Source organism: Lutra lutra, chromosome X (assembly GCF_902655055.1).
Source record: "Lutra lutra chromosome X, mLutLut1.2, whole genome shotgun sequence".
Taxonomy (NCBI): domain Eukaryota; kingdom Metazoa; phylum Chordata; class Mammalia; order Carnivora; family Mustelidae; genus Lutra; species Lutra lutra.
Window position 1 is genome coordinate 83,731,332 of NC_062296.1, and position 22,272 is coordinate 83,753,603.

General features: G+C 43.3%; 1 protein-coding gene across 9 annotated transcripts in view; it reads left to right on the forward strand.

Annotated features, from left to right (window-relative positions):
• The window catches only part of MAP7D2 (MAP7 domain containing 2), a 97,176-nt gene that overhangs the window by 55,389 nt on the left and 19,515 nt on the right, over positions 1-22,272 (forward strand). For 3 of the 9 annotated variants that reach the window (XM_047715458.1, XM_047715457.1, XM_047715459.1), the window contains exons 4-9: positions 6,128-6,239; positions 7,077-7,175; positions 9,252-9,362; positions 11,076-11,198; positions 16,876-17,030; positions 20,166-20,290. In XM_047715458.1, coding sequence (XP_047571414.1) covers positions 6,128-6,239; positions 7,077-7,175; positions 9,252-9,362; positions 11,076-11,198; positions 16,876-17,030; positions 20,166-20,290 — 725 coding nt within the window. The remainder of the gene's footprint in view (positions 1-6,127; positions 6,240-7,076; positions 7,176-9,251; positions 9,363-11,075; positions 11,199-16,875; positions 17,031-20,165; positions 20,291-22,272) is intronic. The other 6 variants (XM_047715464.1, XM_047715462.1, XM_047715460.1 and 3 more) reach the window with 6 other exon arrangements.

Here is a 22,272-nt window from a genome sequence, read left to right on the forward strand (position 1 = left end):
TTTATCTCTGAAGTGAGGGGTTGAAGTTGGCAGTCTCCAAGGCCTGTTCCAGACCTAACCCTCTCTGACTTTGAGACTCAGAGAGCTGGTGGATAGAGGCCTGGTGATGTAGCCTGCACGAAGGGCTGGAGAAAGGGATGTGGGGGCAGAGGGTATCTTGGCCCTCTTACTCACAGCAAACAGTCTGCTTTCAAATACAAACATGCTAGTATATTTAAATTTTAATGCAGTTCCTTGCTTTAATCATCCTTTCTCTACAGTTGCCTTTTAAAAAAGAAACAGAATGCTATTACCACTGCAGAGTCCTTTATTACTAAACTTTGAAAATATATTTAGAAAGCATATTTGGGTATAGATTTTCTTAACAAATATATTTTAAGGATGTAATCATAGCCTTGTATCAGGTGATGATCATTTTTTATTCATAAGGTATAATGACTCATCATTTAGGATGAATAGTATAGACGTTTATTCATCACCAGCTCCATAAGATTCAGAGACATTTGTATAGATTTAGTATCTTTTCAAATATCTGTATGGTTTATAACTATACATCTTTCACCCCTTCCTCTTTTTTAAATGAAAAAAAAAACATGAATATGTGCACACGTGAGCACACACACACAATTAGACCCATCTTTATCCACAAAGCACTCGTTTAAATGGTCATTGCTTTGTTCCTCTTGGCAAATGAAAGTCATTTCAAGGGTCTCAGCCCCATTTCACCATTGCTGGCTATAGCCCGGCAGCTGCATGGATTCATCTGCTCTCTCTGCAAGTCCCAGCTCTACTCCTGGGCAGTTGGTAGCCAGGAACAAGTCACCTAGCTCCTCATAACCCTCTAACTCAGTCTCTTCAGCCCAAAACAGAGGTGGTCACAAGGATGAAAGGAAGTGACTTCTGTAAAAGCTCAGGAAAACACCTTGCACAGAGTAGTGTTCAGAAATGTTAGATTCTGGGGCGCCTGGGTGGCTTAGTGGGTTAAGCCTCTGCCTTCGGCCTGGGTGACTCAGCGGGTTAAGCCTCTGCCTTGGGCTCAGGTCATGATCTCAGGGTCCTGAGATTGAGTCCCACATCAGGCTCTCTGCTCAGCAAGGGGCCCACTTCCCCCACCCCCCCTCCCTGCTTCTCTGCCTACTTGTGATCTCTCCTCTCTCTCTTTCTGTCAAATAAAAAAATAAAATCTTTAAATAAAAAAAAAATGTTAGATTCCTTTTAGTGACTTCGGCTGAATCTCTAATGGTTGCTCTTCAGGTAATTTTCTGTTTGCTTTGTGTGCTTCCTTTCACTCTTAACATGGATGATAATGGGGAATGGGAAATACTGCCTGACCTTTGGTCACTACACATACAAGCCGGGCTTGCTTCTCTCTTCTCCCCAGACACAGCAGGGCAGGGCTGAGAGTCTGGGCCTCCTGTGGTTGTGTAGCAACACAAGGAAATGGCAGACTTCCTCTGCCACTGCTCCCACCTTGGGGGTCCCCAGAGTCCCAGGTGGAGGTTAGGGACTTTCCACACACCTGACAGCCTGTTAACCACATCGTGTCAGCAGTCTGCTAGTGATGAGACCTGTTTGGCATTCTTGTGTGTGATCTTTGGAGAGGACGGATAGGTCTACACTGCAGGGGAAAACCTGCATTTCCAAAGGAAAATCCTGCATTTGTCCTCCTGTTTCACTAGAAATCTTTGGCAGGGCTACTGACTGCTTGGCACGTGGCTGTGTAGATTCTCCAGTCTTTTCTTGTTCTTGTCATGTTCTGTCTCTCTCAACCAGATAGAAGCCTCTGCAGGAATGGTTCATTCCATTGCAGCCCATTTTGCTTCTGTAGCTTATTGGAAATTGTTTGGGTTGCCTGCCAAGTCGTACCTCTCTGGGGCAGTTACTAGGATCTTATAAAAGACCTGTTGATTCCACACCTCCTTCCTTGCCCTGTCCTGATTCCATGTCCTTAGAGTTGCCATGATGTTGCTTTTTATAATTCCTCACATCTGTGTGAGTTAGCCCCAGACTTGAGCCAGGAGACTTCCTGTCTGCCAGTACAGAAGTGGCCACCACAAACAGCTTGGCTTCTAGAGATCTTGAGGACTGCAAGGGCTAGAAGCTGGTCAGGCCTGTTCTGGGGAAGGGGATGTCCAGTGTCTGCTTGAGATACTGACCTTGAGCTCATTCTCTCAGTAAAGACTGCTTTTTCCTCAAGGTGGGTTCTTCTAATCCTTACATGCCACACAGCTCCCAAGAATCAAACTTTTAGAATAAACCCTTGTCATTTGCTTCTGTTAGGACTGACAACACAATGTACTCACCCATTCTCCCATTGGGGGAGTATAGATTCCTGACTAGAGGCCCTGAGAAATGGGATTTGGTGAAGCCAACTCCACGTTCCTCACGCTAAACAGATAACCAGGAAAGGCCTCTTTCAAAGAGTAGCTTCATCTCATACTTGTCAAACTCTTATTTGATACCTAACAAAACCCACCAGACTGAGTGTAAAAAGGAAAAATTTCTAAACTCACCTAAGCCAAAACTTCACTAAACTGAGAGCTAGCTGATCTCAGAGGGCATTGTCTGGCATGGGGCTATGGTGACTATCTGGCCTTTTGGCCAGGTGTCAACATCTGTTCGTAAAGAGAAAGACCTGCAGAGCCCTACTGAGAACCCCTTGGGGGCTTGTCACCACACTGTTTTCTCAAGAACACACGTAGCAACAGCAGAGGAAAAGGCACAGCCAGCTCTCCACTCTTGCCAGAGATGGCTATCTGGGTCATCAACAGTGCCTAGGCTGGGCCCTCCTGGAGGCCTTTTATACTCCTTGACCAACTCCATGAGTCACCTTGGTCTTGGTTCTTCTTCTCTGAGTTCATCCAGGCAGATCTAGGGCCAGAGCTAAAGGGTCAAGGGTGAGGTCCCCTCATTCTTTCCTTCCACTAAGCTGTACCCAATAGAGGACATTCTAAGGACAAGAATCTGCCTTGCCCTTTCCCCATCCTCTATTGATCATGTGATGATACTCAGGAGAGCAAGAATTTGGCAGGAATTTCAGAATGTAGTATGCAGCTCTAACATTTATTACTACTGTTCTTCTGGTGTGATTGAACTTTCTCGCATGCTCTCTCATGCTCAGCCTTTACTCTAACCAGTGGTTCTCACAGTGAGTTCCAGGACCAGCAGCATTCACATTGCCTGGGAACTTGTCAGAAATGCAAATTCTTAGCAGGTACCATCCCAGACCTGTGGAATCAGAAACTCTGCATGTGGGGTCCAGCAATTGGTTTATTAACAAGCACTCCAGGGGATTCTGATGCGAACTCACTCAAATTTGAGAATCACTGCTTTAAACTGTTCTGTTAATAACTTTCCTTTACCAGTTTGGATTCAGTTAGTATTGGTTAAGGACTTACTATGCTAGTCGTTGTCTTACAGATTTGAGTGATCTGATGATTCAGGTAATGTCATCCCCATTTTATTAAAGATTTTATTTATTTATTTATTTGAGAGAAAGAGACTGTGCTTCTGAGCATGAACAGGCAGAGGGACAGAGGGAGAGGGAAAGGGAAAGAATCTCAAGCAGACTCGACACTTAAAACTGAGTGTGGAGCCTGATACAGGGCTCAGTCCCATGACCCTGAGATCATAACGTTAGCCAAAGCCAAAGCCAGGGTCAGAGATTTAACCAACTGAGCCACCCAGGTGCCCTCTTCCCCATTCCATCAAATGAAGTAATAGAAAAATTCCCTTCCTGCCTTTCTCTCATTCTCTCTCTCTCTCTCTCTCTCTCTCTCTCTCACACACACACACACACACACAGAGTAATAGGGACTTATATAGGACTAACCTCTAACAAGAGTGAAGTTGACCTGTTTTGTTTTTAAGATTTTACTTATTTATCTGAGAGGGAGAGAGACAGAGACAGAGAGCGCGCAAGCATGAGCAGGGGCAGGGGCAGAGGGAGAGAGAGAAGCAGACTCCCTGCTGAACAGGGAGCCCAGTGTGGGGCTCGATCCCAGGACCTCGGATCATGACCTGAGCCAAAGCCAAGCACTTAACCAGCTGAGCCACCCAGGCACCCCTGGACCAGTTTTGTTTTTGACATGTTTGAATCACCCCATTCTGATGATTTGGGTTCCATAATTTTCCTTACTGTAGAGCTCGGTTACCACCTATTTTTCATCATCTCTGGGTGACACAGAGTGATTGTGTCCTCGCTCGGGGATAGCTTCATTTTCATAAGCCTGCTTATGATTCAAAGGAATGTATCTCGAACAGTGGAATTTGGAGCAGCTCAGCGGGTTGGAGGTAGATGGTAGTTTTGTTCGTTTGTTTGTTTTTAAGGTAACTGAACAGTCTAGTGGCAAGTCTGGATTTGGGTGAGCATTCCCTTGTAATTATACCCCTATATAGCTGCTCAGGGTTAAGTTTGGCTGGCAAGTCTTGGTGTTATTTGTTGTCATTGGTCTCCTGATAAATGAAAGACTTTCTTGGGAGGTCCTTTAAGCATGTAGGAAATCTCCCATAACCCACTCAGTACTAAATTCACTCTGAGGTAAAAGGTTTTAACACTTAAATTAGGTCACTGGTTAAATATTTTATGTTAAATCCATATAATTGAAATACCTTTCAGCCCCTGTCTCAAGTGACTGTACTTCAAGTATCGAATAGTTAAAAAGTTCTAGTTCCTCCAAACCACCAACTTTTCTTGGGTAGGCCCCGGGGGTTGGGTGTCAGAATTTAATGGGCCAGGGTCATGAGGACAGGACTTTGCTAGGAAATGCACACTCATGATTGTAGAGTCTCAGCCAAAAACTAGAGCAAATAAAAACCTGAGATTTACAGGAGAAAAAAAAAATCCCCTTTCTACTCAGAGGTCCCTGGAGAGGCCATCTCTTAGCAAAGTGCTATTCAGAGAAAAATTATGCAGAGGAAGCCGAGATGTGGGTAATGCTCATCCCATTCCCCTGGTATAGACAAAAGAGGTAGATGCAGATACCTCCTAAGTGACCTTTCTGTGTTTCTTATAAGTGAAATAAAGGAGCAGTTCCCTGATTCTTAAGTTTTGAATCAACTTAATCAAATTAATTTTGCTTACTTTTTATTCACGCCATGAGAAAATATTTATCTTTTTGTTTTGGAGTTGGGCTAGGATGACCCCATTTCCTAGAGCCCCTCGGGGTTGGGTTTTATGAAGTTTAGCAAAAGGGTATCATCGTGTACCTGTTTACCTTGCTTCAGGCCTTGTCCAGTAGAGGCCTTGTCCAGTAGAGGCAGGGAGAGGATTTGGTATTTGCAGTGTCATTGGGGTGGTGGGGAATGCAAAATTGGAACAGCTTCACTCCAGTGCCAAGGAAGTATTTGCCGGCATTCAGACCCAACTTTATGAAAACAACACTTTGATTAACACAGGAGAGTGCTTTTTAATAAATGCTCTGGTAAGGGAGAAGCCTGGTTTTTGTTGTTTTCTCTTCTGGCTGAAAACTGTTTAGTTCCTCCTCCCCTCCCCTTGAGAATGTATAGATCCTTTATTTTATGGCCAGGCAGTTCTCTACTCTTGTCTCTTTTAAATCTTGAAATATGTTGCATTTTTTCCCAGAATTCTATGTAGCAAGAAAATGTTACAATGTAGAAAAAATGGATTCCCCTTTAAGAAGTTCTAAGATGAAAATGAGGCCTGGTAAAATAGATCTCAAAACCATTTATTACCCCCAAAATTTGTGCTTAGGGCTATATAAATTCAAATTGTATTTTAATGTAAATTTTCTCAAATCTCAAAGGCTTCATGCCTTTCTACTAGAGAGAATGCCTTGGTTCCAGAGCACAATTCCAGTTCTAGTCAATGAAGCAAAATGGTACTTGAGACAGGCCTGAAGGAGTTAATGCTTGTCTGGCATTATTCTTAAACAAATCAAGGCCTGGCTGCTGCAGCAGCCTATCCCCTGGGGCTGGGAGCCAACCCTAGCTTCATTGTTTACTCTCCACCCACTAAGATCTCGCTAGTGTGGTGGAGAGCACGTGGGCCTGGGTTTTGGATGCTGAGCCCTGAGAGCCTCATTTGGTGACTCAGCCTGAGCCCCGAAGCACGGCAGCGCAGTGGGGCTGGGTGGTTACGTTGCTCTCCCTTGCGTGAACTGGGCAGGAGCGGCTGGAGGCGATGATGCGCCGGTCCCTGGAGCGCACGCAGCAACTGGAGCTGAAGAAGAAGTGCTCGTGGGGAGCTTCACTGGCCAATGGGCCTGGAGGTCGTGATGGTGAGTATAGGGCTGTCCCTGCATTGCAGGGCCCCCGAGGGAGATCATGGGGCGGGCGGCTGATCATGGGCACAGGCCGGTGTCCGTTGGATCTGGGGCAGGCTTTGTAGTCATCTGCAGGCACCTTTTTCAGATGTGATGCCAAGCTTCCTGTGTATGTATTTCTCATGAAGGGAGTCCGTGCTTTCTTTTTGCTAGCAAACAGCAGTTAATACAGTAACTGGGCTTTAAGGGAAAGCAAAAGAAAAGTGAAGGAAATGAATGCAGAGCCTGGTTAACCAGATGCACCTGGCAAGCCTAGCGGTAGTCTGATTTCAGGGAAGGTCAAACGGCAGTAGACTAAGTCACTGCTGTACTGCGGCCTGGAAAGGCTAAGCAGCGGTTACCCTCCCAAAGGGGCTAGGGGTTTTCCCTCCTCATCATTCATTTTTGTTGCTCTTTCAATTTTGTTTCAAGGTGACTTGTTTATTTCATTTTCCAGATCATACTCATCTTTAAATTTTCAAGTGTTTAATGTGCAGACTGCTACTAGTCTCTGGGTGGCCTTTCTCTTACTTCAATGTCTTTTTTTCTGTGATCTTATCATTCTGTTACACAGGAGTTGTGTACTAGATTTCTGAAAACAGATGGGTTCTGTCTGTAGTACAGTTGTTTGACTTTGCTGTATTGTGCTTTTAACCTTTTGTCAGTGAATATACTTTATTATTTTTTTTCTTTTTGGGAAGTCTGTAACCCATTTCAGTTACTTTTTCTAATTTCCTAATTAGAAACTAAAGTCAACCAGAAATTGGGACTTTTTTCTTTTACCTCTCTTTGCTCTGATTTTTTGCTGTGTAGGTGAATCAGAAAATACCCCACCCCCTCCTCTAGGTTTAGCAGCCAGCGCCCTCCCTCCGGACCCAGGGACCACTGCCACCACTGCCGAGTCCACCAACGGTATATCTGAGCTTCACCGTGCCATGGCGTTTTGTGACAACTGTTTCTAATCATTCGCCTCCATCACTGTGTCTGTCTCAAGCGCTTTTACAATTGATTTCTTAGACTGACCTCTTAGAACTTTTTTTCTAGAAATGTGAATGATGTGCCCATATTTCTGTGTTCCTCTGTCATCATGGAGCTGTGCATGCCTTACCCCTTAGTGCCCTGGAGACATTTCATCTTTAACTCACTACCTTCTGCCTTGAAAATTTTGTCAGTGTTTGACTTTTGTGCATTTAGATCTTTAACACTCTCATTAATTATTGGTTTTAGGCATTATGTAGTAGGGTGTTCGACTCACTTCTGATTACCAAAACCTGTACTCTTACAGAGTTCTGGGTCTTAATGTGCTGGATTCCCAGAAGAGGTGTTTGAGACAGAGTGGCAGGGAGTTTATCAGTACTAACACTGGGAATCCAAACAAGGAGATATGTTTGCTTTGTTTTTTATTTCGTCTCTCTAATAGGCTCTTTGTTTCTGGATTCAGGCCTGGGAAATTCTTAGGGTCTAGAACAAGAACGGAATTAGTAAAACTTTTCTCCCAGTTAATAAAGACTTTAGAAATTCAATCTATCTTTGGCTGGCAAAGAAAAAACAAGATGTAAAAGGGATGTTACCAGCAGTACAGGTCAAATTATAGCTGTAGGAATAAATACTTATGGTTTCCAGCATTCCTTTGACAAAGAAAAATCCTTATTAGTGTTGCTGAGTAGCAGAGAATTTGCTCCATGGGCCAGATTGAATTTAGTGTGGCGTTGGTCTTCTCCTAAAAGAGAGGGGCAGTAGGTAGAGTTGATAATTACCCCTTGGGAATCCACCTAGGGCTTAGGGCCAGGCTGAGGCAACCAAGTACTTGACTTGGGCATGCAATTTAAGGGAACACCTTATCAAGATGAAATAATATTTGGATAAGTCAAAATTAATGCAGAACAATCCATGATGAACAAAGTACCAAATTTCTAAAGACAAGTACCATACTGAGCCAGCCATTTTGGAGCATGAGACAAAAGGGTAGAATGTGTACCCGTTTACACATAGTTTCACATAATTTCTACTGACTTTTTTTCATTAAAGTAGTTGAAAAAATGCTGAAAAATTAAGTAGATATGTTAAAACTTACATTGTTGTAAATTTAAATGTTTTATTTAGACCAAAATAGAATTTATTATAATTTCACTTCAGCTTAAGAGAATTAAAACTTATTTAAGATTGCCACTTGGTCAGGACATATTGTAAAACACAGCAAATTTCTCATTCGGAAACAAGATGAGAGGAATGGATTTTGAACATTATTAGTGATGAGTTTGCTTCCTTTAAAGCCAAGGGTGTACATCTTTCCTTTTGCTTCAGGCTCTGATATGGCTTGACAGGGCATTTTCAGCACCTCTTCATTTGCTATAATGGTTTGATTTAGAAACCAGTCTAAAACAATGGCTGGAAGTAAAGAATACCAAACACACGACCACATGTTAAAATCCTAACCAATGGTAGTCGCAGCATTAGAAAAAGGGCTATTGTGATCCCATTTCTTGAGAGGAGAAAGAAGTCAACTGTTAAAGGTTGTTCTGCTTTAAATACAGCTACTTGAATTCCATATTACTTCTTCACCCTGAGCCTGTAGATAACCTTCAGAGAAAGTCTGCTTTCAGCTCACACAGTCTCAGACCATAGAACATTTTCCAGTGGTGATTTGTCTCTGGGCCCGGATTGGTTTTGTTTTTGTGTAGTCTGAATATGATTGAAAGTCCCTGGATACAGGAAATGATTTGCCGGTGGGATTAGCATGGCTTTAGTTGAACAGTTGAGTGAGGTTTAATATTTGAAATTGAAGAGAAGATCTTGCTTCACACTGGTGGCTGCGATGGCCTGGGCATTTCCAGATAGGCTAAGTGCATCACAGGGTGATGGAAGCCAGGCGCTGTGCCACAGGAGTATAGGAGGCGTGTGGATGAGGACAGGAAGAACACTTTGGGATATGTGTTTCTCAGTCTACAGTGGTGTGAATACCAATATCTTTAATGCGTTTCTCTGCAGCATGTGACAAACTTTCAACATCAACCATGAATTTGCCAAAGCAGACGGAGCCTCCCATGAGTAAGCGCCTGTCTTCATCCACCGTGGCAATATCCTATTCCCCAGACCGAGGCAAGTGAACGTGTAGACCTGGTCTCTGTGGTTTTCTTCTTTCTAGTCTGAGCATCTTAACTTCAGTCTTTGTGAGAGCCCCTCTTGAGCCTTCTGCAAATGCCTCCATTATTTGCATTCAACCTTGTGGTCTAAATGTGGGAGCCCCCAGGGCCTCACTTAACTGGACTTTGGAAAGTGGCATCGGCTCTGCCAGTTTGTTGCTGAATAGGTACAGGAATTAATGATATTCTTTGTTTAGCGAGAAACAGCAGAAGTGATCATGCAGAGATAGGTGGAAAACTTAGATGATGAAAAAAAATGGGACTCTGCTATTGTCTGAGGCTTGTAGGCCTGCCCATTTCTGTTTTGAAAACTGAAGTTCAGAGCTAATATGAAGCCTTTAAAATAAGGCGAAAAGGATGGGTGGCCTGTTCCGGCACTCATTTTGAGGTGGAGGATGATATGTATAGGACATGTGCCGGTTCCAGAATAGATTTCAATCTACTCGTGTTCTGATGGAGGCTCAGATAAGTTACTAAAAGTATGAATTTATACCTTTCAGAGAATGTGGGTTAAGGAAGAGAGGGAAACTCTCCATGCATTAAATGTATATTTTAAAACAACACTGGAGAAGTGTCAGCTGCCAGTGGACTATTTAACAGGTCAGGCATTACCAAGGGGCAAGCAGGAGAGTGTTTGTGACTTTGAAAAGGCCAGAGTGCCTTTCTGGTTGTTTTTCACTGGCATTGACCTTGGCCTGTCATTTATGTCAGAGACCCCGTAAGTGTCAGTGTTGCTGATCTCTGATGCAGTTCATGGTTGAACTGAATGCAAGAAACCTTGAATTAATTGAGAGCTAAATGAGAAAACATCTACTTGCTTTTAATTCTATATGGCTTTTCCATAGTGAGTACATTCCTTATGTTTTCATTAATTCACATGATTATAAATTGAAGTTAAATTTATATTTGCATTGATTACTACCTAAAGATACCAGTATGTTATTACATATTGTTGACAACTGAATTATCTGCTTGTGGATTATAAATTGAAAAATTTTAATTCCCAAACAATTTACTGGCTAATGGGTACCCAAGAAATTCAAAGTAATGGAAAAGTTAATCCATTACCATATAATACATTCCAAAACCATCAAAATGACATTTCAGTTGCTGTATTTTAGATTGTGATTACTGCTACTTCCATTAAAGCCGATAATTCGTTGGCTATTTTTGTTTTTGTGGTTCTTATTTAATTTTTGCCCTCATGTACATGGAAAAAGTATGAACAGATGCATATTTATACATTAACAAAATCATTGTATAATGAAATGTTTTTTAACAGAGGACTCTAAAGTGTTTCATAGGAATAATCTTTTTTCAATGTTAGATCTACTTGGTGAGTAAATGGTTTCTTGAGTCCATATTACATCTTGGGAAATGGGCTAATTCTTGTCAAGTGAAACAGATAATATTGTGATACTGTAAGAGCACATTGAATGAATTCTGGCACCCCAAAAGAATTAACGCACTCTCATAAAGCCCAAATGACATATCATTTGTTTTATTTTACTATGACAAACTCCAAAGCCATCCTTTGCTAGAATATTTTTATTTTCCACTTTCATTCCGCCACCCAAAAGTTAATTTGCTTCATACACTGTGTTGTTTTAAACATTTTATTTTGTTTTAATTTTGCTTTTTAAAATTTTCATTTGATTCCATCCCCCAGCTCATCGTACAAACCTTAGTCCCATGGAAACCTTTCTTGTTATGCGACTCTTGACACCTACACAGGCTTCTTTAGCCAGAAGCAGAAGTGCACTCATGCTCTCTGAGCAGGCCAGTGACTCAGGTAAAAGAGGCCAAGCTGGTGACGCTGAGGAAAATGCCCAAAGTGGTGCTGGTTGATGTACAAGTTATTCCTGAATTTTTGTATTTTGTTTCCCATCGTCTGACTTTGTGAAAGTCTTCAGTGGTTAATAACATTTTCTACCCACAAGTGTTTTGCTGTTACTATGGTTTTTTTTTTCTTTTCAGTGTCACAGAGGTGAGTAAATTATTTTTGATTGAGGGCATGTGGATTAGGAAAAGGAATCTATTTCATGAGCTGTGAAGGTCAGTAGACTTTCTTAAAGAGATGATTTGGCAAAGTTGCCTATAAACCACAGTCTCTGGGGTCCCATAACCAGATATACCACTTATCAGTTCTGAACACTTTGGGTAAACTAATTAACCTCTCTAAGCCTTGGTTTCCTTTTTTAAGATGTATTTATTTGAGAGAACACAAGTACAAGTGTGTGCTTCGGGGATGGGGAGAGGGAGAGAGAGAATCTTGAGTGAACTCCCTGCTGAGTGTAGAACCCAGCTTGGTGTTTGATCCCATGACCCTGAGATACATGGCCTGAGCCAAAATCAAGAGTTGGACACTTAACCAACAGAGCCACCCAGGTGCCCCTAAAGCCTCAGTTTCCTTATCTATAAGATTGAAATACTTTAAATTGTCATGAGGATTAAATGAGATAGGACAATGACTGGCACAGTAAGGGCTCAACAGATATGTAGAGTCTTGCTACTCAAGGGGCGGCCCATGGACCATCAATATTGGTATCACCTGGGAACTTTGGGAAGACAGACTCTCAGTCCCCAGCAGACCTGCACACTGAAGTATGAGAAACTCTGGGCCACACTATCAAAGCTTCTTCTTGGCTAAATCGATCAGATTGTCATGGCAAGATTAATGAGGGCTGACATTCTCTGTTTGCAGATTAGCAACACTGTGTCCACATTAAAGCAGATCTGGCCTTAGTTCCCAAGATAGTGTGTTCACTAGATGACATAAATGACATATAATCCTCTACCTACTTCTGACTAGTTTTCAGAAACAGCCTGCTAGTCTGAGTGGTTGTGGTGTTTCCACGAAGATACACAGATGGCCAATAAGCATAGGACAAGATGCTCAACATTGTTAATCATTAAGGAAATGTTTATGAAAACCTCAATGAGATAGCACTTCACACTTACTAGAATGGCTAAAATTCAAGCAAAACAGTAAGTGTTGGCAAGGCTGTGGAGAAATTATAACCCTCATACATTGCTGGGGAGAATGTAAAATGATGTACCGACTTTGGAAAACAGCTTGGCAAGTTCCTCAAAAGGTTAAACATGGAGTTACCATGTGACCCAGCAGTTGCACTCTTACATAAAGAGCCAATAAAATTGAAAACACACAAAAGCTTAGTTCTTAGCAGCATTAGCCACAAAGTGGAAACAACCCAAATGTTCTTTAATAGACGAATGGATAAACAAAATGTGGTCTATCCACAGAGTGGAATATTACTCAGATATGAAGAAGAATGGATTACTGATACATGCTACACAATGAACCTTGAAAACATTAGGCTCAGTGAAAGAAGCCAGAAACAAAATGCCACAGGTTACATGAGTCCATTTATATGACTTGTCCAGAATAGGCGAATTCAGAAAGACAGTAAATTTGTGGTTGCTAGGGACTGGAGGAATGGAGAAAGGGAATGAATGCTTAATTGAGTACAGGGTTTGTTTTGGGAGTATTGAAAATGCTCTGGAATTAGACTGTAGTTATGATTGTAGAAATGTGAATTATTGAAAACCACTAAATTGTACAGTTTTTAAAGGGTAAATTTTATCATACATGAATTATCTCTTAACCAAAAAATTCCTGGGAAGTAGGAAGTATCCTTTTGAGAACAAGGAATGTGTTAGGAAGTCCCCAAGATCATTTGCAGGACCACTGATTCTCTAGGAATCTAACTGATTTATTACAGTGAAAGGCTACAGAGCAAAATCAGCAAAGGAAAAAAGCCATGGAATGAAGTCTGGGGAAGATCAGGAACAAATCTCCAGAGTCCTCTTCCAGTAGAGCCATACAGAGCACATTCCCTCAGCAATGAGTTGTGACATGTATGAAGTATTGCCTACCAAGGAAGCTTATTAGAGACTCAGTGCCCAAACTTACTTACTTATTTATTTATAAGATTTTATTTATTCATTTGACAGAGATCACAAGTAGGCAGAGAGGCAGGCAGAGAGAGAGAAGGGGAAGCAGGCTCCCTGCTGAGCAGAGAGCCCGATGTGGGGCTCAATCCCAGGACCCTGAGACCACGACCTGAGCCAAAGGCAGAGGCTTAACCCACTGAGCCACCCAGGTCCCCCAGTGCCCAGACTTTTTACTGGAGGCTGGTCTCATTGGTACCCCATGCCAGGTACATATGCAAATTCCAGACTCTCAGAAAGAAAGCAGGTGTTGAGCATAAATCATGTTGTTTATACAAACAACATGTTTATACAAAGCTTAGGCACAGTGAGCCACTCTTATCAGTTAATGGTGGGAGCTCTCCAGAAAAACAAGTTCCCTGATGCCAGGGCCAACCTTGTAAGCTGGCCTTTCCAAGGACAGCAGTCACGCCTTCTATGTTCTTTTCTTTTCTTTTTAAGGATTTTATTTATTTATTTATTTGAGAGAGAGTATGCAAAAGCAAACACCGGCAGAGGGAGAGGGAGAAGCAGACTCCCTGCTGAACGTGGAGTCTGACTTGGGGCTCAGTCCCAGGACCCCGAGATCATGACCTGAGCCGAAGTTAGATGCTCAACCAACTGAGCCACCCAGGTGCCCCTTCTCTTTTCTGCACGGTCCATCCCCTTGGTCTTGGGCATCTTCACAGCAGAATTATCATCAGCAGGGTTTCACATAGCAGGTTGAAGCCAATCAACAGTATTGACCTCACTTACATTCTTTAGGGGTTCTGGACTTAGCCAGTTAAAACACAGACCATTAGTGGTAAAGATCTGTCTTAGAAAGCCAGGTGGCTTCCTTCATGACTCTGTGTATGAACATTTTCTTTCTTTTTTTTTTTTAACCTGGCCCAAGGCATCAGTTCAGCCCAGCACAATCTGGTCAGTAAGATGAAGCTGTCCCCATGCCTGCCAGGGCTGAGGCAGTGTCATAGTAGTCGGAACATACACCCAGGGAGTATAATCCCCGAGGACACACATGCCCCCTGGAAACAGTTTCCACTGTTCCAGAACCCTGAGCAGGACATATATTGGTCATGCAGTACAGGCTAACAGGGCCCCCACTGTGTCTTTCCCCACATGGTTCCTCCCACCACAGGGGTCTCATTCTGGCCTGAGGAATTCAGTTCAGTCTTTGCTTTCAGAGGGACTGCTTGAGGTGGTCAGTCCCAAACAGTTCTGTCAACAACTTGAGTTCATTACTTGCTGCGTGCTGATGGCATATGGAGGTGGTCTTTAGAGACCGTGCAGGAACTGGCCTGCCCTGCAGCTTCAAGTCACATTATCATCTATGACCTGGGATCAGCAGTCCATGGGAATCTGAAGTGCTCACAGCAGCTGGCACAGGCAGCACAGTTTTTCTTCAGGAAGAGAGCAGAGTTCCCAGAAACAGTTCTGGAAAACGAAGATCCTGAATGTCCTTCCCGTCCCCTGCGCCAGTTCAGGTGCTAGGTTTTGTTTTGCTTTGTTTTGTTTTTCATTATCAGTGTGCCCATTCAGTAATTAAGACTTTACATTTTCTCAATTATCCTCTACTTTTAAAATGACCGTTCATAAGGAAAGGCTGAAAGCAAGAAGGACAAGAGCCTTTTTACAAAAAAAAATTTAACAAAATCCTGAATTTTCAAAAAAATTTCGGGGTAGGTTTGCATCAGCTGCCATCTCTCTAGTCCCATTCATTTATCCAGTGAACAACCCAGGAAAAAAGTGATCCCTCTCTGGGGACAGGTGCATTGCCTTCCTGAGGTGTGTGTAGCAGGAGAAAGGTAAGGGAAGTAGAGTCAGGCTCCTAGTCCATTGTTACAGACTGCACCCAACCCAGCAAGTCAAATACCGGACATCTTGTCAGCCGATGTTGAGTCTGATCATGAGGGGTGGGTGAAGGAGTTCTGCTCCCTGGGAGTACCCTGTCCTAGCTCCCAGCTGTGGCAGGAATCACAGGTTAGGGATGTAATTAGACTCTGCATCAGAAATTAAGAGCTGACTAGCAGTTCCATGTCAGATGGTCCCATCAGGGAACGAGCTCTTTCCTGTGAGCATTTTTCTGTGACTCAGACAGTGCAACCAGTATCGATGATAGTTTCATGGGTCACGGCCCCATGGAGGGGTGTTCTGTATCTGTAATAGACCTGGGTTTATTTTTTTAAAACTCCAAACGTATCTCTATCTGGAAATTGCCTCTTTTCGTGTCTCCCTTTTTGCAGAGACTCCGTTATGCAAAAGTCATAGCAAAAAGCATCGGGTATGGAGGGTTCTTCCGGTTCCAGTACTTAAGAGTTTTAAATTCCTGCCAAATCACTGATGGCACAAAACGAGGGGGTTGTGTCCCACTCCCACTTGGAGGAGAAAACAAAAACCAAAGACATTGCCTGGGCTGTACTTTCCCCCTCACTTTAGCCAGCATGGCCAAAACCAGCCAGGGGGTCCAACAAGCCCGCTCTTGGAGTTGGATGAGCTCTCTTCAAATACCGTAGGTATTTTGCCTCTTGCAACAGATGGCAGCTCAGTTGCTGTTTGATGCGGTGGCTGACTCCATAGCCAGCAGGCACCAGAAGGTCATCCTTCTCCATCCTTTAGCCTTTCTTTTTCAAACACTGCTTTTACCATTTGTCTGTGAAGCAGGGTCGTTCTTACAGTTCCTGCTTCTGGCACCAGTTGTGTGAGGGGTCCCCAGGTCCGGCCCCAGGTTTGGTGATTGGCTGGGAGCACTCAGGAGACTGAGCCACGGTGGCACTCACAGCTGTGATGTGTTAGAGTGGGAGCCGCACGGCACATCCGCAGAGGGAATTGGCGCGCAGGGGACGCCCAGAGGACACCAGGTGCAAGTTTCCCAGAGTCCTCTCCCAGTGGAGTCGCACAGGACATGCTTAATTCCTCCCGCAACGCGCTGTGGTAACACATGTGAAATGTTGCCAACCAGGAAAGCTCGTTAGAGACTCGTTGGCGGGGGTTTATTAAGGGCTGGTCACGTAGGCACCCTCGGCCAGTTACATGCCCAAATTCCAGACCCTGAAGGAACGAGGATAAGGGAAGTGCTACTCGTCAGTTAATGGCAAGAACCCTTCTGATATCTAAGTTCTTAGGTGCTGACCAAGGGCCAGCCTTGTAAGCAGGCCTTTCTAGGACAGTTTTCAGGGCTGCAATATTAACTATCCCCTGCACAAGGAAATTGACATTCAGAGAGGTTGAGTAGCCTGCCCGAGGTGATCCAGCTATTTGGTGACAGTGCCAGTTCTGTCTGGCTCCAAAGCCCAGACTTTGAACTCCTGAAATGAACTGGACTTTTGAGCATGGCGTATGGCAGTCTTTCCAGATAGTGTCTACTCTGCATATACTAGAAAAAGTATGCTGGTATTTAGAGAATGTGGATTGCCCATGTTATGTTTTAACAGAAATATGTTCTTCCCGATTCCCTTCTCTCTCTACTTTTTCCACCTGTGCTCCCTTGTCTCTTTGGCTATGATATTGTAACTCTCTAGTATCCCATGCCTGTCCTCGTGTAGCTCCTGCTGGCGCTCTTAAATCTTCTTACAAGTCTTCTCCTACTCGGAGTGCTGAGAGGAAGAAGACTCCGTCTACATCTGGTGCAGGAGATTCTGGGAAAGGAGCCCCTGCAGGAGCAGAGGCCTCTCCGGTAAGTTTAAACTCTCACCCTTGGGATGGGTTTATTTGATAGTATGACTACTCCTTGTGCTTGACCGGGGGTCTTCGTTTCCATCAGTCTCCAGAGACTGCCGAGCTGGTGTATTTGGTTTAAAAATTCACTCATCCTTTGAAAATCATTTAACTTTTTGCATCTTCCTAAGTCTAAGTGCCTTGGAGTAGATTCCTAAAGACCTTGTCCTTGGGGACAGGAACCAAAAGGAATATTCTTGGTGTCTTCTTTCTGCTTTTAAGGATGCCAGTCTCACCCCTACAGGCAACTAGAATTAAGGTTCTAAGTCAGACTTCAATCCATAACAATGGCCTTTAAACATTTTTGACATCATATGGACACCACCAGTAAAACAAATATTGAATGGGTACTCCCAATTATGTGTATTTATTTAGAAATTATACACAGCATGCTACTTTTGTTAGTTATAACTTGCTACATAATAAATCACCCCATACCTTAGCTGCTTAAAACAAATGTTTATTAACACACTGGTTCTTTGGGTCAGAAGTTGAGGATGGCTTAGCTGGGTAGTTCTGGTTCAGCATCTCTCATGAGGCTGTGGTCAGGATGATGGCCAGAGCTATAGTCATAAGAAAGCATGGCTGGGGCTCTTCTAGAATGGCTCAATCGCATGACTGCTGGCCTCAGTTCCTTTTTTTTTTTTAAGATTTTATTTATTTATTTGATAGAGATCACAAGTAGGCAGAGAGGCAGGCAGAGGGTGGGGGAGGAGGCTCCCCGCTGAGCAGAGAGCCCGATGTGGGGCTCGATCCCAGGACCCTGAGATCATGACCTGAGCCGAAGGCAGAGGCTTAACCCACTGAGCCACCCAGGCGCCCCGCCTCAGTTCCTTATTATGTAGACCTCTCTAGAGCTGCTTGAATGTCCAAATGACTTGGCAGCTGGCTTTCTCCAGAGTGAGAGATCCAAGGATGATGGGTGCAAGCAGCAGGGGGAAAGCTGCAGCACCTTTTATGCTCTAATATTACATGTTACACACCATCATTCTGCTGTGTGTTGTTCCTTAAAAATAGGTCACTAAGACCAACCCACACTCAAAGGGAAGGGGGGAGAATCAAATGACATGTGAACTTGTTTTAAGACTGCCACACTAGGGACGCCTGGGTGGCTCAGTCGGTTAGGTGGCTGCCTTCAGCTCGGGTCATGATCTCAGGGTCCTGGGATCGAATCCCACATCGGGCTCCTTGCTCCGCAGGGAGCCTGCTTCTCCCTCTGCCTCTACCTGCCACTTTGCCTGCCTGTACTCTCTCTACCTCTCTGACAAATAAATAAAATCTTTAAAAAAAAAAAAAGACTGCCACACTACTGTACTATAGGACTTTCATTTTATAACAACGTTTGTATTTTTTTAAGATTTTATTTATTTGACAGAGACACAGCGAGAGAGGGAACACAAACGGGGAGTGGGAGAGGGAGAAGCAGGCTTCCTGCTGAGCCGGGAGCCCAATGCGGGGCTTGATCCCAGGACCCTGAGACCATGACCCGAGCTGAAGGCAGAGGCCTGACAATTGAGCCACTGAGGCACCCCAACACCATATGTATTTTTAAAAACTGTTGTGGCCCTGAGGTTCTTAAATGAGAAGTGAATGTGTCAGACCGTTGGGTTTTACTATAGGATCAGTTACTGTGGAAGGGGGCTAAGGTATATGTGTGTATGGGGCAGCGGCAAAGGAAGGTTTGTTGTGGAAAAGTGCAATAAGGGGAGAGGGGAACGTGTGATAGGGAGAGAAGGAAAAGTGCAGTAGGGCTCCACCCTTGCGGAGCCCCCACCATGTGCCACGTACAGAGGCTGGGCCTCCTGCCTCTTGCGGAGGGAGGCCATGGGGATGATGTACAGGGACGGGGGTCCCTATGGGGCTGCAGTCCCTGTTACCTCACATCCACTGTTAAAGAGTCCACAGCTCACTGTCTTGGTTAACCACATTTACACCCACCTGTAGTTTTTTTGAGTGATTATGTATTTTTGTACTCTTCACAGTTTTTTTTTAAGTTGTTTTTTTTTTAATTCCAGTACAGGCATACAGTGTTATATCACTTTCAGGTGTACAGTTTAGTGAATCAGCAGTTCTGTACATTACTCAGTTCTCATCATGATGAGTGTACTCTTACTCCCCTTCACTTCTCTGACCCATCTCCTCCCCTCTCCAGCAACCACCAGTTTGTTCTCTGCTAGAGAGTCTGTTTTTTTTATCTTTTGCTTTCTTTGTTCATTTCTATTTCTTAAATTCCACTTATGAATGAAATCACACAGCATTTGTCTTTCTCTGACCTATTTCACTTAGCATAATATTCTCTAGATCTGTCCATGTTGTTGAATATGGCAAGATTTCATTTTTTTTATGGCTGATATTCCATTGTATTTATATACACCACATTTTGTTTTTTGACATTTATGCCACATACTCTTTATTCATTCATTTATCAGTGAACATTTGGGCTGCTTACATAATTTGGCTGTTGTAAATAATCTGCAATAAACATAGGGATGCATATATCCCTTTGAATTAGTGTTTTCATATCCTTTGGGTAAATACCCAGTAGTGTGATTGCTGGATCATAGGGTAGGTCTATTTTTAACTTCTTGAGGAACCTCCATACTGTTTTCCATAGGGGCTGTGCCAGTTTGCATTCCCACCAACAGTGCATGAGGTTTCCTTTTCCTCCACATCCTTGCTGACACTTGCTGTTTTTTGTGTTGTTGATTTTAGCCATTCTGACAGATGTGAGGTGATAGCTCATGGTAGTTTTGATTTGCATTTCCCCTGATATTGAGTGATGTAGTTTCTCTATGTCCAGAATCATAATATGGTTCTGTTGTTAGTGTTTTGCAAGATAGCAAAGAGTAGGAAATCTTTGCATTTTGAGGCTGAAGTGTTTTTTTTTAAATTTGGATAACCTCAATATTGACCACCAAATTGATGACCTCATGGTGCTTTCCTGCGAAAGATTCCCATTGTTGGAAGCACTGTAACTTCATACGGGCCCTTCTGGAAGAAAGCTGTGCATCAATTCCATCTGGGTTTTTTTAAAGAAATTGTAGAAATATTGCCAGTGATGGGCCGTGGCTGACCTAGTCTGTGTCCCCTTCAGACAGAGAAGATGAAGAGGAGTCCTCGAACAACTTCTGTTCCCAGTGTGGGCCTTGGGTCTCCTTTGAGAAGATGTGAGTTTCCAGGAGGCATTTCTAAGAGGTCATCTTCTCCAGTGACATCCAGGTAAGCATCTTTTTGCTTTGCCACAGTCGGACAGTGCAAGTGGTTTGGCGGGGCTCTGTACAGGGCAGTGTGTGCTTCCTGCTGCCGCATGAGTCGTGGCCAGCCCTAAGAGGCAAGCAGGAGGAATGCTAGACTTTGAGTTACCTCAGGTACTGTCTGTGTGTCTTTTGGATAAATGGTGGGCTCTTCAGGGATTTGTTGCCTGGGAAGTATGGAACACCGATTTGCTGAGATGATCCATTCAACATTTTCTCTTTCGGTCCATCAGTTCCATTCTGCTTTTCTGGCATTCTCCTTCACCTGCATCTGGAGTGAAGTGATTGCATTGTGCTTGGGTGCTCAAGCTCATGTACGTGGGCACTCACTCTCTCCCTCCCTCATCTGTCTCTCCAACAGAGAGGCAATAATAAGTTGTCAGTCACCACTGGCAGTATGTTGTTGTTGTTGTTGTTTTAAATGAGGCCATTATACTTTTTTGTTAAGCATTGGGTAAACTCTCCGATGAGTTAATGGAATGACCTTTCTTTTCAGAGCCCTATGCATGCCATTCCTAGTGCAGGCAGGAAAAATAGTAAACTCTAACACAGCTGGACTTGTTGTGTACTGTCAAAACTACCAGAATCATTCTCTCCTTAAAAAGTGCCCTGGGGACAGGAAATTGTTCCAGTACCTCTAAATCAGAATTACCAAGTTGAGAGGTCTAAGGAGAAGCAAACATTTCTTGATTTTGAGACATTCAAAAAGAAAGATAATTTCTCCCCAGGTAAAAATTAATGGATGAACCACAATGGGTATGAACCCGGTCTGAGAAATGTGGAAAGTCAGGTAGACTGTAAGTTCTGAACATTCAGCCAAACTCTACAGCAGTGAAAAAGAATGGATCGCAGCTGCCCACAACCAGTGGGTGGATCTCAGGAACATAGAGTTGAGCAGCAAAAGGAAGTTGTAAAAGGATATCAACAGGGACATTTATATTGAGTTCCCGGATGTGTAAAACCAGCATGTTTTTAAGGATATAAATGTGGTAAAAAATGTTTAGAAAGAGTAAGAAAATGGCAAATACAAAATGCAAAGTAATGATGACCTCTGAGGGGGAGGGGGTCAGGGAAGGGCAGAATAGAAATATTCTGGAATCAGAATATTTATGATATCTTTCTTTGGAACTAGTTTTTAGGTGTGTGGGTATTTGTTATGTCATTCTTCATACTTTGCCTATTTTATAAATATTTTTTTGTATGTTCAATGTTGAAGAAAGGAAAAAAGAAACTCTTGAGTTTTACAATGGTGTCACACAAAATCCGAATCGGAGTGGCATTTTCAACCTCCCCTCTGTGCAGATCAAGTGTGTGTGTGATCTTTAAAGCATGCTGGAAGCGGTGTGGCTTTGAACAGTGAATTAGTTCGTCCTTTTGAACCCCCATCCAGAAACTCAGACAGGTCATGTGATAAATGGTTCTGACAGTGCATTGTTCTCCTCATGGATCTCAGATAAATTAAGCCACTGTTTCGTGGCAGTGCATATTAATGGCATTGCTCTTTTAAGCGTTCAAGTTTATTTCCATTGTTTGCATTGTTGGGTACTTGTATGGGTTTTAGAAAACTAGCTTCAGCAACACTCTCAAAGATGTGGATGGAGCATAGCTTTCTTCTTGTAACCTAGAGAGAGGAAATCAAGTGTGGTCATGTGTGTTTGCCCAGCCTGTCCCTGTCTCTGAGTGTTGGCGCTGCCTGTACTCCTAATTCTTCAGTGTGAAATGTTCTTTAATGGTTTCAGGGTTTTAGAAATATATTCTAAGTCACTTTGGTCATTATGATGGGGAATGTCTCGTTAACCTCTTGCTACTGTAATAACCCACCCCCCAAAATTTAGCAGCATAAAATAACAATTTGTTAACAATTCTCGGAGCTCTGATTGGGCTTACCAGGAAGGTCTGTCTTGGGGTCTTTTGTGTGGTTTTTCTGAGGTTTGACTTGGGTTCACC